The sequence below is a fragment of the Bactrocera dorsalis genome, chromosome 1 (genome assembly GCF_023373825.1).
Source record: "Bactrocera dorsalis isolate Fly_Bdor chromosome 1, ASM2337382v1, whole genome shotgun sequence".
Lineage (NCBI taxonomy): Eukaryota > Metazoa > Arthropoda > Insecta > Diptera > Tephritidae > Bactrocera > Bactrocera dorsalis.
Window position 1 is genome coordinate 55,371,257 of NC_064303.1, and position 15,015 is coordinate 55,386,271.

The following is a 15,015-nucleotide window of genomic DNA, read 5'->3' on the forward strand; positions in this document are numbered from 1 at the left end:
ATGTGTTAGCACGCAGCACAGGCTTGGTGGGGAGTTAGATGGCCGATGATCAGTCAGTCAGCACGGGACTGTGACAGCGTACGCACGTTAGGCATCAGACTACGCAGTGAGTTTATCCTCTGGCTAGTCTTGGTACCCTGACTTGTGAACGCCGTCTGTTAAGGGTGAGCTTGGTAGTGAATTTATCCTCTGACCAACTCAACCTTTAACATCGAGGTCGCTAACGCAGTCTTCCGTGATCCGGGATCTTTACGCGGCAAAAGTGGTTAAAAAGGCCTCTCCAGCGTAGCAAGGGAGCGTAAACGTGTATACCAGTACAGCGTTATTGAAGCCTACACGAGCGCCGGCAGAAGTAGCTGAGCGTAGTCGTCGTAGCACGCGAGCGTCAACGTATACGCCAGGACATCGTCATCGAAGTTTACAGGAGCGCTGGTAGAAATAGCCGGGCGCAGTCGTCGTAACAGAGGAGTGTCAACGTGTACGCCAGGACACCCTTACTGAAGGCTACACGAGCGCTGGCATAAATAGTCGAGGGTGGTCGTCGTAACACGGAAGCGTCAACGCACGCCGAAGGATATTGTCAGCGAAGCCTACGCGTGCGCCGGCAGAAGCAGCCGAGCGTGATCGAGCAGCAAGTCGTCTAGCACCCAGGAGCGCAGCAGAGCGGGAAACGGTTTTGTCCTAACGGAAACACATAGAACCGTTACCCTGACAGCACTTTCCTCGGGCGACGATATTACAACGCGGGAGACAATTTTGTAACTTTAAATAAAATATATGTAAATTTAATTAAATTAAGTACGATTCGTAGAAGAGCCCCAATATTTACAAATTTATTGTAACGAACCCTGGACACGGCGAGTATACCTCAGCAATTTATACTTGTAAGAAGCAGGGGAAGCAAAGAGCTTCGTTCTCCTTTTAGACACATGCCGCTCTAGTCGATTATGTTGAAAAAAACTACATAGTTTAGTTGGAAGCTAAAATATAAAGGAATTAATTATACGTGTATACCATATGTAATATGTTTTTAAGTTATTCAAATCAAACTGCTCGTTAGTATTTGAAACTAGTTGTAGTGATATCAAACAATGTTAAAGTTTTAAAAATGTTTGTACCAAAAAAAATAATTTTTTTATAAGTTTTCTGGTAACTGGCAAATTAGGTTTTTTAACGCTTAAAACAAAACATATGAACACTTTTGACCAGAAAAAGTTTCAATCTTCTATGCAGTACATCATACAAAATTTTGAAAAAACTGGTTCCATTGCATGAAAACCTCGTTTTGGCCGACCTGGCAAGTTAACAGAGTGCGAAAAACGTGAAATATTGCGCTCGGTAAGAGATGCAGGTGTTTCACGAAATAGTCAGAATTTTAGACGTCAATGAAAAGAAACGAATAGATTTTGCAAATGAGTGTATAATACACCCTGTCAAGAAAGCATCGGGCATTCTTCATTTCCCCCTCTCATCTCCCGCTTATCAAGAAGACAAGTACATTTTTTTCTACGTTGGTACAACTGTCCTTAATTATAATGCCAAAATTTTGCGCGATCTGTCAAGGAGTGTGTTTACAGTAGCTGTCAGTAGACCTCAGTAGTGTTTGTCGAATTTTACAAAATTGTTTAACGTATTTGTGTTCAATTTTGGCAGAACACTCAACAAATATGATCGAACAAGCACCGTATTCACCTGACTGCATGTGACTTCTGGCTATTCTTGTAACTCAAAGAACCGCTCCGGAGAAACCGTCTTGAGTTAATAGATGTCAAGACAAATTAGATAAAAACAGTTTTATACCAATTGTAACCCAACCAATCAACAAGAACAATTATTCATCCTCATGGTTCATTTATTGTTACGAACGATCTGGCAGCATGACTCACGTAATCCTCGTAAAAGGCTAGCCAGTGAAAAACGCTACTCCCTTCCTTCCTTATCGGCAAATGTGTGCACAGTCAAAAACGTGGTAAAAACGCAGAAATCAGCCATCTTTGCTTTGTTTTCATTTGAACAATGTTGCCATTGCCCAATACGCATATATAGTTTTGAGCACATCTTTGTTTTCAATAACAATTTTTTACAATATAAAATATCAAAACTGAAATCAAACTATTAAAAAAAGTTTATATATTTATAAATAACTAGCTGACCCCGCAGCCGTTGTCCTGCGTGAAATTAACTGTTTTGAAATGAAAATAAAGTTAAATTTATCATTTTTTTTTTCAATGTAACGCTTGATAAACGCTTGATAAACAACATTTTTTGGTTTCTGTTCCGGTGTGTAAATGTACAGAGAAGATAGTTTTTCAACTCGTGAGCAGGCCACGTATATCTGGCCGTGTGAAAAACATAGCATTTCCAAATTTATGCCACATACTATGCGACTATCCTTGTATCCTGTTCGTCATCTCAAATGCAATTCTCACTGGAAACGGAATACGTTTGAACTGAAATGGCAAATCGTTGGAACTCAAAGGAATTCATATAATTAAGTATTCTGGCCCCTTGTATTCGATAACTGCGTCACTATCAGTCGGGCTCCATTACACAGTTTTGGCGCACGAAGATTGCGAAACATAATAACGATAAATCCAACTTTGAGACGCAAATGATGCGGTGGCGTACCAAGCCTTTTCAAAGAATTTAGAAATTCCACTGGATAATTTACGGCGTCGTCTTCATTGTCAAGACGATCGATCGATTTGTATGAGCGCAAGTCTCCCGGAATTTGACTTTGAATCTTCCAGTTTAAGTCACCAACATCTGTATTTTTGGCAGCAGTCATTGCACGTACACTCAAGGATTCGTAGTTACGATAATTTGGCCAATGTTCGGATAAATATTCGTGATGAGTTCATCTTTCGTGAATCGATAAACGGCAGATGGAATTGATCGGCAATTTTATTTTTGTTCGTATCGCATAATAGATGCGGATTTGAAGGCTGATATGTCGAAATGATTATCGCGAAAAGTTTGCGAACTTCATTTGCATTCCAGTGATTATCATTTTCCAACAATTGTAATTGCTGCCTTGCTTCCAAAAAGTTGCACACACCGTATCATTCACAGTACGTAATGACTCAAATTAAGTTGAACCGCGTACATTTATCAATAGCAATCTAAGGCAGAAACAATCGTCGTTTTTCTGGTGGATTGGGTAAATTCGTCCTAATGCATTAGTTGATAACACACCTGGATGTCCATCTACTGGTTGGCCTTGCTTTCTGCGTAATTATTTCTTCGACCACGCATTCCATATATAATATCGAGATATTTTCGAATGTCCTCGCAAACGGATCTCTGACGAAAGTTGAGCAAAAACTCGTAAATGTTAATTTTGTTGCTGGAGGTGTTTCCACTGGCGGTACTGTATACCCTGGGTTGATATACACTCTTTGGCCATTCTCCAAATTAACTGCGAGACGCACAACAGACGGAAAACGTTCATGAATTACAAAAGTAAATATCATACAAAGCGCTTTAGTGCAGTTCATGTATCGACCGTAGCGTTCAAGATCAAAAACTGCCATGTTGCTTCCTTTGGTTACGCACTTACAAACGTATTTTATCGATTACACCAAACTGCAATACTCAGCATTGATATGACTTTTGAATGTGAATTAGACAATAACGGTGAATATAGTACGATCCATGTGTTGTCAACTTCGATATTCACTCTTCTAAATTGAATACTGAATGTTCTGCCATTGTCGTTTGGTGAGCGACGCCGATAGTGTAGATATCCATCATTTCCAGTTTACGGTTCCGAAAGAAAGCAATGGGATAATGTTTCGTACATTTATTGACAGATATACAAACCGAAGTGGGATTGCGGTGGCCGCAAGGTCCATGAACCATATTGGTTTTCATCACTTCGTTTAATACTGGATCTTTCTCTGCATAAGGAATTTCCGCATGACTGAATGATTTCATCAATTTGATCTGGTGTAACCACCATCCACCATCCAAAGAAGAATGTGTGCGTGCGGCAAACCTCTCTTTGCCACTCAACAGAGTGCATCTAGTATCTAACAGCACCATATAGTATACGTTGCTTCAAGATAAAGTCCATCGAAGCTGTTGTTTGAAAAGTATTGCTGTGAAATCGTGACGATCGCTTGCTGATTGATCGCGATCCATAATACCGCACGTGTGTCATCGCATCCTGGGAGTAGTCGGTCATGGGCTGCTAATGTATGTTGATGCCAAAAAGAACGCCGACCGATATTTGTGCGACCACTTGGTGGCATCCTAACAAATTTTAATCTGTAATTGATCACTTTGTGTGCACTGAATAATTTTCAAACATTTTTGAAGCAAACGACAAGTTTGAACGATTCAAATAATAGAAAAAGAAAACAAACAAAAATTGAAAAAAATGTGTATGAAAAAAGTTACATTTTGGAATTGTCCGATTTTCCGACTTTTCCTCACGAAAAGCATACGGTTTTTTTTTTCAAACCTTCCCCAATCTGCAGAGTAGAACCTCTGAAAATTTCATCAATAATGGTGCAGCCGTTCTCTTAGCGTTACTAACCAACAAACATTCATTCGTTTGTATGGGAAAAAGAAAAGGGCTGTTTTTAGGGGTTTTCCGGCAATTGTTCGAAATTTTCTTGCCGTAAAAACCATCCTTGAACCTCAACGAACATTTAGGAAAAAGAATGGAACAGTTTGGTGCAGGCGTTGTTGAGTTATGCGCTTACCAACACATTTTGCGATTCATTTTTATGTATAAGATAGCATTCGACTCTGATTTTGAGTTATTTTAAGAAAATTTCAAACATATTGAACAGTTTGAATTATAAAAGTTGATAATTACTGCAGTATATCGGTATTGGCAACCCTGCGTTGTGAGAGAGCAATCAGCTGCGACGTTTGCGGCGGCAAAATCCAAATGTCGCGGATTCTCACGTCATCGTCACGACAGAGAGAAGGGAGTAGCGTTTTTCACTGTTCAGTTACATTGCGCGCCCATAAGATAGGTCGTGCCAGCTGACACGACCCACGATTCTGCGTTGTTCGCTGGCTAGCCTATAAGTCCTACTTGCTTACGTATGAACCGACGTGGCGCGTTGTGATTGATCTAATAAGCAGAGCGGGAGCAAATATTTTAAGTCCTACTTGCTTACGCATAAACTGACGTGGCGCATTCTCATTGGTGCAATTGGGAAACTGGGAGCAATTAGTCTATTTAGCAAAGTAGGCAATGGGAAAATGATCATACCGTCGATAATGTTCAGAGGGTGCAGTTGAGACTAAATTTTTTAATTAACCTTTGGATTGAAGCTTTTATTTAACATTTGAATTAATGTTTGAATTAACATTTGAATTCAGTATTAAATATTATTTCAGTTAATTGCGAAAAATTTCTCGCATTTTTTATTAACAATTTATATATGGCACATACCAGAAGTGTCAAGAATTCTAGAAAAATATTACGATAAAACTCCGATGTTTCCAAAAGCAGTCGCACTTTATCAACAAAAAAGGAAGGGCTAAGTTCGGATGCAACCGAAAAATGTATACCCATGCAACTTGCAGGGATCAGATATTTCCAAACCTTATGTTATAAACTGTTGCGATGGAATTCAATCGAATCGAATCGAATGAAAACCATTAAATGTGCTAAATGGAAGCTGGGGTAATTAGTGGATCGATATTATTACATTACTCGTATATATATGTACATATTCTTACATATTGCCCGATATATACGGTTGAGTGGCAACGGAAAGTTTGAAATCCTTATCAATTTTTGCTTACTTTTGTCAGCGCACTCATTTTATATACGAGTATTCTACAGAATGACAAAACGAGTTGAATTCCAGTAGACGGTCTGTCCATCCGTCTGAAATCCTTTTGAAATCCCTTCCCACACAATGGAGGTTCGTAAAATCGTGTAATAATCCCGCTTATTCCCCAGATAACAGTTATGTAGCAGCTTCTGAATATCAGGTTTTTCATAAAACTAAGAAACCCAAGAAATGTACAACCCAAAAATCCTTCAAATTGAAGTACAGTGAAAGTGAGAGTAAAACGAGATCCCTATCACATCACAAGAAAAATACAACAAGCCCATAAAGCATATAAATTTCACACGTAATTATAACCATCATCAAAAAATTTTTTCTGCACACCTGCTCATTCAATGTCTCAGGCAATAAATAATATAATGTATTCTTGATTTTTTAGCTATGTACATTAGGGTGTCCGTTATTTACCAAATTGATTATTTTTGACGAGACGCCCCCTAAACTTTTAGTTTTCCATCTAAAAAAGAATATCAAACCATAAAAAGCCCTTAATTTTCATAATAAACCTTGCCCCAAACACGATACATTTCCCATTGAAATTACATGGGATTTTGCCACTTTTTACAAATATTTTTTTTCTCTGGAACTTTCTCGTTTATAGGAATAAAAAAGTCATATTCTTATACAGAATTGAATGCTCTACAAAAAACGTCAAACAAAACATTTGAATTTTACAAAAAAAATTTCAATTTTCCGTAAAAGTTCGAAAATTCCAGAAATTACACAGAAGTTTAACCTTGAATAACTTTTAAAGGGGTGAGTATATCGAAAAATTGTCCGGACGTTTTTTGTAGAGCATTCAATTCTGTACAAGAATATGACTTTTTTATTCCTATAAACGAGAAAGTTCCAGAGAAAAAAAAAATATTTGTAAAAAGTGGCAAAATCCCATGTAATTTCAATGGGAAATGTATCGTGTTTGGGGCAAGGTTTATTATGAAAATTAAGGACTTTTTATGGTCTGATATTTTTTTTTAGATGGAAAACTAAAAGTTTAGGGGGCGTCTCGTCAAAAATAATCAATTTGGTAAATAACGGACACCCTAATGTACATGTACTTACGTGCAAATAACCGTCAAAGGAACAATGCTTTTTTATAATGCTAGAGTCAGGGCCGTCTTAAACTAAGCTGCGGCCGTTGGGCACACAAGAATTTTGGGCCCTTTTTGAAAATAAAAAAAGCGACTTATACAATTTTTTTTTACATTTAATAAAGGTAATCAAATACAGTATGATATAAATGTCATTAATGATGATGCGTGTAGGTGTGTGTGTGTGATTACGATATTAAGATAATGATTTCTTTCGCGATTTCTGTTGAGAAAAAATTTCTATTATATCTTTAAAGTCAATTTTTTGAAGGATATCACTTTCTATGTACTTAATTGATAAACTACTCGGTCGTTCTTGTAACATTATTGTTCGCAATTCAATTTTTATTCTCTTAAGCTGCGAAAATGACCGCTCTCCACTACAATTGGTAACTTTTAGACAAAGGAATATTCTAGTAGCAATTTCTACGTTTGGAAAAGTTTCTTCCAATTTATCTGATTTTATTAGGTTATGTAAGTTTGAAATATTTAAATTCGCTGATTGCCTTGCTGTGTTTTTTAAATATTGGCTTAAATGAAAACATGTTTTGAGCTCATCTGCATATATGTATATCTTCATGATAAAATTCTGAAAATTCTTTGCATTTTTTGATTAACTCGCCAGATTCAATTGTTGTTAGCTGACAAAGAAAACTAAATCGACTATAAATTTTTTGGTATGCTGCAGAACGTTTTTTTTTTATATGTGTATTTAATGTGTCAATTATGGGAATGAGAGTATCTACACGAAACATATCCTTGCCTCTCAACTGTGTAGTTCCTGATGATGTGCTGCGAATTTTTTTTCTTTCAAGTGTATCTTTATAGTCAGCAAATGGATTTTTTTCTTTAGCAGCCGTTTCGTACTGATCAAAATTATTGCGTGCGGTATTGACATAACTGATCAGAGATTCGTAAAGTTTCGTTACAACGTCCATGGTCAGGGTGCTATTCTGTAAACTTAGACTTGTTTTATTCATAATTCCCAAAAGATCATTCCATATTTCCGTTAGAAGAGCAGTTTCAAAGTGTCTCCTGGTTGATTGGTGTCACTTGCGATTGAAGAAAATGCTTCAGAAATATTTAAATAACCATTTTGCAAAGCATTAATAGCATTGGCACGCGCAGACCATCTAGTTTTCGAAAGAGACGGACTCTATTTGCTCCTAAATGCTCTGTCAAAATTTTCCATCGTTTTGTCGAAGCCGAGAAAAAATTGAACAATTTTTTGCTAATTGAAAGAATGATACCGCTTCAGTAATACACTCAACAACCTGCACACCCACTAAATTTAGCGAGTGTGCCGCACATGAACGTAAATCGCAAATTCGCAAATTTTTTTTATTCTTGATTGAACACCAGAGTACTTTCCAGACATATTTGATGCATTGTCATAGCTCTGCCCGCGACAATCTTTTATAGGAATATCAAGGCTTTCAAATCTGCTATTGTTTATCCATAGGCAAAAATTGCACAAATCTCTCAATAGGCTGTCCGTCTTTTACGTATCTAACTATGAAAGTTAGTTGGTCAACGTGGGACAGATCTGGCGTAGAATCTACTAATAATGGTTTTCAAAACTTGCTGTCCCGTTAAATTAATAAATTCATTACAAATATTTGCCGATAAATATGATGTACTTCTTTTTCTACGATTTCCGCAGTTTTGTAAGCATCACAAATAATTCCCATTATTTTGCGATCCTAATGTTTCATTATCGTCATGAAAAGCAAGACCTTTTGAAGCCAAAAATTTCACTACTGCAACAATCCTCCTAAGCGCATTCTTCCAATAGTTAATTTCTGTATTATATTGGGACAGAAACTCAGTATCAATTCGTCCAGTAGTTTTCATTCTTGCAACATAATTCGTCATAAATTTCCTGTGCTCTAAACTGCTCTATCAATAAGTTACCTATATGCTTCCAATCTTTATATCCATTAGGAGAACTTAAATTATGCCCATTACCAGTGGTGGTATTAAATAGACGGCAGCAATAACAGTATACAGATTTCTTTGCTGGTGAATAAAGGAGCCATTTTCTTTGTAAAGACTCACCATTCGTCAATTTACGAATAAAAATGTTTTTAGTTAAGTACCTAGTTTTCGTTTTACCTTTTGAATCTGGAAAACTTATAGAAGTTTCAGAGAAGTCACTATTTATATTTTGGAGAAACTGTGGTCCTTTTCGAATACAAGTGTCACGGACTTCTTACGAACAAATCAAAAGTTCTGTCTATTTAACTCAATTTTAAATATCAAACCTTATATAAATAATCCAGTGTTTATTGATCTCAGTATCAAACGAAACAAAATAATGCCACTCACTCACTCCTATCAGACTGAAAGTTGGGGGGACTCCCGAATGATGTATTATCATTTCCCCAACCATAGACAATGTCGACATTTATGTTAGACCTTGTTTACACGGTGCAGCTTCACTTTAGAATCGGTATGATTGCGTGAGTGATCGCTAGATGGTGTACTTAGTAAATTAGGTAGGATGCGTTCGGAAATATACCGTCCGATAAGATTACTGATTTGTGAAAAAAGTGTAATATGCCCGAGAAATATGTGTGAGAGAAATTGTCGGTACTTCGGGGCCCACTGGGCATGGGCCCGCGTGCCCTTATGGTGAAGACGGTAATGGCTAGAGTATAAAATATAATATAATATATAATGTTTGTACTTACGTGAACCGAAAGATCTCAGTATATTGGCTATTTTTATGTACTATTCCATTCATCAATTCCATTTCCATAAGTCCCTTAATGACACGCAATGAACAAAGTTCTTTGGCTTCAAAGTTCTTCGCAATTTCTGCAAATGCGTCCACCACTTCACAATGAAAAGCATACGACCCGTCTTTTATAAAAGGTAGAGCTGTCTTAATATTTGTGAAAACAGGTAAATCGTAATATTTGCGTGATGATAACAGTTTTTTATGTATCAAGCGCGCGACAACTGGAGAGTTACTTTCCTAAAATGTTTAACAGAATACATTTTGTAATATTAAAATTTTTTTATTAAAATAATAAAATACATTTTATATAAGATACCCTAATAATACATAGTTTGTTCGGAAAGTAATAGAACTGGGTGGATTTAAAAAAATATATTGAACCAAACGCTACAATTCTTAAAAAACTTTCAAAATAGGCTCGTTCTGCGTCGGTGCAGCGCTGCCAGTGGGATTTTCAAGCACGGAAGGCATTCTCCGGAATAGCCTTGAGAGTCGAGGGGCATGCTGCTTGAATGCCCTCTGTCGTCTCAAAATGCTTGGCTTTCATCGGCCTTTTTAGGAAAGGAAACAAATATGTCCGGATGGCCACATCTGGGCTGTAGGGCGGTTGCGTTAGCGTTGGGATGTCGGCCTTGGTAAGGTAGCTGTTCACAAGAAAGGCGGCGCGAGTTGGGTCGTGTCGGACCCGATTAACCCTTCATTTGAGTCTTTTGAAGACTTCCATGTAAAACTTGGCGTTGACAGTTTGCCCAGGAGGAATGAATTCATGGAGTACGATGCCTTTTATGTAAAAAAAGACAATGAGAATCGTTTCACACAGAATTTAATCGCGTACCTCTGTTCCAACGAACGCCGCATTTTCGACTTGCACCACTCACAGAAACGTCGCGCGAAAATGTTTGTCCTGATTCTCCAGGTGCCCGGAGGCAACTGACAACTGTTCGTTCGTTAGTTAGGAACGACCTCTACTTAATCCAATCCATGCGCGTACGCTCCGTAGTACAGTCATGGCGGAAGGAAATCAGTCCTATTACTTTCCGGACACTAATTATAATACTCATCTTAATTTTTTAACTTAATGTAACCAAATGAATTATACGTACCCCATTTTAGTAAATATGTATATACGTTACAACAAGTCTGCACTGTTATCTTTCGATTTAGATTAAGTGATTAATGAACTATAATAAAGAATTCAATTGTATTGAAACCGCAATCGCGTACGCTCGTTTATTTCATTCGTCAGTCCAAAAAAACGGCATACATATGTATAAAAAAAAAGTATGAACAAATTGATTTAAAAAATATTGTTCAAAAATACCTACATAAATAAATATTGCTGTCAAAGTGAAAAATGATAATAGAGAGGAACAGATATAAGCAGTGTTAGTTCACTAAAAAGAAAACAAAATACATGAAGCCCCATATTAAATAATTAAACAGTAATCAATTAGCTCTCGCGCCCACCCAATTCGTAGCGATAGAAGCTACTGACACGGCCAAACTCTTTTCTTCCTATTCCTGCTTTGCCATTAATGGCGGGGTAAAGTTCTCATGGTAAAAAAATAGTTGTTTTGTGAATTTATTTCTATTTTTTACGTTATTAAGCACACTTTTGACAATATATGGTAATTTTTATACACTTGCAACCAGTTGCTACAGAGTATTATAGTTTTGTTCACCTAGCGGTATAACGTATCACCTAAAATTAATCGAGATAGTTATAGGGTTAGTTATATAAAATATGTAACGGGTGATTTTTTTGAGGTTAGGATTTTCATGCATTAGTATTTGACAGATCACGTGGGATTTCAGACATGGTGTCAAAGAGAAAGATGCTCAGTATGCTTTGACATTTCATCATGAATAGACTTACTAACGAGCAATGCTTGCAAATCATTGAATTTTATTACCAAAATCAGTGTTCGGTTCGAAATGTGTTTATCGACAAATTTTGTTCAGCGATGAGGCTCATTTCTGGTTGAATGGCTACGTAAATAAGCAAAATTGCCGCATTTGGGGTGAAGAGCAACCAGAAGCCGTTCAAGAACTGCCCATGCATCCCGAAAAATGCACTGTTTGGTGTGGTTTGTACGCTGGTGGAATCATTGGACCGTATTTTTTCAAAGATGCTGTTGGACGCAACGTTACGGTGAATGGCGATCGCTATCGTTCGATGCTAACAAACTTTTTGTTGCCAAAAATGGAAGAACTGAACTTGGTTGACATGTGGTTTCAACAAGATGGCGCTACATGCCACACAGCTCGCGATTCTATGGCCATTTTGAGGGAAAACTTCGGACAACAATTCATCTCAAGAAATGGACCCGTAAGTTGGCCACCAAGATCATGCGATTTAACGCCTTTAGACTATTTTTTGTGGGGCTACGTCAAGTCTAAAGTCTACAGAAATAAGCCAGCAACTATTCCAGCTTTGGAAGACAACATTTCCGAAGAAATTCGGGCTATTCCGGCCGAAATGCTCGAAAAAGTTGCCCAAAATTGGACTTTCCGAATGGACCACCTAAGACGCAGCCGCGGTCAACATTTAAATGAAATTATCTTCAAAAAGTAAATGTCATGAACCAATCTAACGTTTCAAATAAAGAACCGATGAGATTATATGCGTTTTTTTTTTTTAAAAGTTATCAAGCTCTTAAAAAATCACCCTTTATAAATTATCAGAATGACGAGAAAAGTTGAAATCCGTCCATCCGTCCGTGCAAGCTGTAACTTGAGTAAAAATTGAGATATCTTGATGAAACTTAGTGTGTGAGTTCCTTAGTATAAAACACAATTCGAGTTCGTAGATGGGCGTAATCGGACCACTACCAAGCCCACAAATTGCCATTGACCGAAAACATATAAATTGCCATAACTAAGTACTAAATTAAGATATGTAGCTGTAATTTAATATAGAGGATCGCAGTAGCAAGGGGCACCTGTGGATAAAAAATTTAAAAAGGTTTAATGTGCATATCTCTTAAAATACATAACCTACAACAACCAAAAAATTAATGGTATTTTTGAAAATTACTAAAGCGCGATAAATCAATAATTGAATACGGCGGAAACGTAAAGATAGTATTACAAGAGACGTGGTAAAAATGGGACGGTGGGCGTGACACCGCCCACTTTTTGGTGAAATCCCATATCTCGGAACCCGACTGACTGATTTCGACAAAATTTGAAATGTGGCATTCTTTTCATATTCCTATATCACTCTGTGAAAGCGATTGAAATCAGACAATAACCACGCTACTTCCGTTATAGCACAATTTTAAATTCCACTTAATTCTTTTCCTTTCCAGTACACAAATGAAGAAGCAATTAATATAATGAGGTTACACGAATAATGCTTTAATATATGCCACCTTATGACAAAAGAATTATCGAAATCCAACCAAAATTGTTCAATATTTTACCGAATATGTGGACACTAGTACCTATAGTTGAATTTTGACACTACACCGGATACCACCTACCTTACAGGATCGTCAACTCCAATTGAGCTCTGTCGAGTTTGCACACCGAACGATATGACGCTTCTTCATCGCCACTAGTCACCGCTTACGCTAGTGATTTTCATAATTACGCTTAGGCTAGTGATTTCATAATTATATTATCAAACATACTGTGCGTAACAGAATGTCAGCTCTGTTTTGACATTTGTGCAGTAAACACATGCAAAATAAACAATGGTACGCTACACTGCTCCAGACCGCGGTTTATTGGTGACTATTTATTTGACCAATAATCGGTCGGTGACTTTGGCATAACGTGAATTTCGTCGCAGATTTCCTGACCGTCCGACGCCTACTGGTGAAACACTACGACGTTTAGCCGCTCGCCTCGAAGAGACTGGCATAACACGAGATGCTGCCAGGCGTGGCAGACCCCGCAGTAGCCGTTCTGCAGAGAATATTGCTGCTGTTGCCCGGGACGTCATAGAATCCTCGTCGACATCGACCAAACGACGGTTTACAGCGAATTTCGGCACAAGATTTGAAGATGTTTCTGTACAAAGTCCAAAAAGTGCATCACCTGTTAGCTGCTGACCGCTAATAGCGTCTAATATACGCTCAAGCCACACTTAATCACCATCAAGATGAAGATGATTTTTCATCAATAATAATCATAAATGATGAGGCCCATTTCCATCTTAGCGGGTACGTACTCGTAAATAAGAAAAATTTACGCTTCCGGAGCACTGAAAATCCGGGTGTAACCCATGAAGAGCCATTACACCCGCTCAAAGTCACTGTATGGTGTGTTGTTTTCGCTGGAGGAGTCATCAGACCTTTTTTCTTCGAAAACGTTGCAGGCCAAACGGTTACCATGAGTGATGACCGCTACAGAGCAATGATCAACGAGTTCTTTTTGTCGCAACTTGATGAATTGGGATTGCAAAACATGTGGTTCCAACAGGAAGGTGCAACAACACACACTGCACGTGCCACAACCATTATGCTGAAGGGCGTCTAATCTCTCGTTTGGCGATTTGCACTGGCCAGCAAGATCGCCTGATTTGACCACTCCAGACTTCTTTTTGTGGGGCTTCTTAAAGTCGCGGGTTTATGTCAACAAGCCTCAGACTCTTCAAGACAATATCCGTCAAGAATTTGAGGACCTATCGCCGGAAGTTCTGGCCAAAGTGATGGAAAATGCCATAAGAAGGGCTCAAATGACAATCAACTGTGGTGGCGGCCATTTACATGGTATCAAATTCTCGACTTGATGTAAAAGACCAAAGTTTTTAATTTTTAAAAAAATTACGGCCAAAAAACAGCGTATATACATATAAGTACATACGTAAATACTGCGCTCTGCAAAAACCAAAATAAAGAAATTAAAAAACTACCAAAAAACGGGCGCGAAAGCTTAAAACATATACAGACATATGCACTCTATTTGCAATGGGAAAAACTAAAATAAACGTGAAGCAAACAAAAAAAAAATTAATATAGCCAACTAACAAAGGAAAATCAATAGGTATGGTAACAAGCAGCAAAACGGACAGGAAATGGAAAGGAAGCAAATTGGACGCCAACTCCCATATATCTTAACCGCATACAAAGCTTTCAAATACACTTAAAGCGGCACAAAGTGAGTTGTATCGACTTCATTTTTCTTTTAAATGTTGTGCACATGTGCTTGTTATGTATGTTGAAAGTTACAGTTCATATTTCCAAAACTTGTATACAAATCTGTTACTATTTTAATAGAGCGGTTGCCACCAACCTGTTTGAACTTGCGGAAAATAATATACACATATACATACGGCATACAACTTGCCTATGCCGGTATACATAACGTAACATAGGGTACAAAAGTAAATTATATTTTTAAATTTATTGAAAAG

General features: G+C 37.6%; 1 protein-coding gene across 2 annotated transcripts in view; it reads right to left on the reverse strand.

Moving 5' to 3' along the window:
- LOC125780337 (ionotropic receptor 75a) overlaps positions 1–15,015 on the reverse strand; it is a 1,012,909-nt gene that overhangs the window by 225,051 nt on the left and 772,843 nt on the right. For both annotated transcript variants that reach the window (XM_049462532.1, XM_049462534.1), the window contains exon 4: positions 9,604–9,890. In XM_049462532.1, the coding sequence (XP_049318489.1) occupies positions 9,604–9,890 (287 nt within the window). The remainder of the gene's footprint in view (positions 1–9,603; positions 9,891–15,015) is intronic.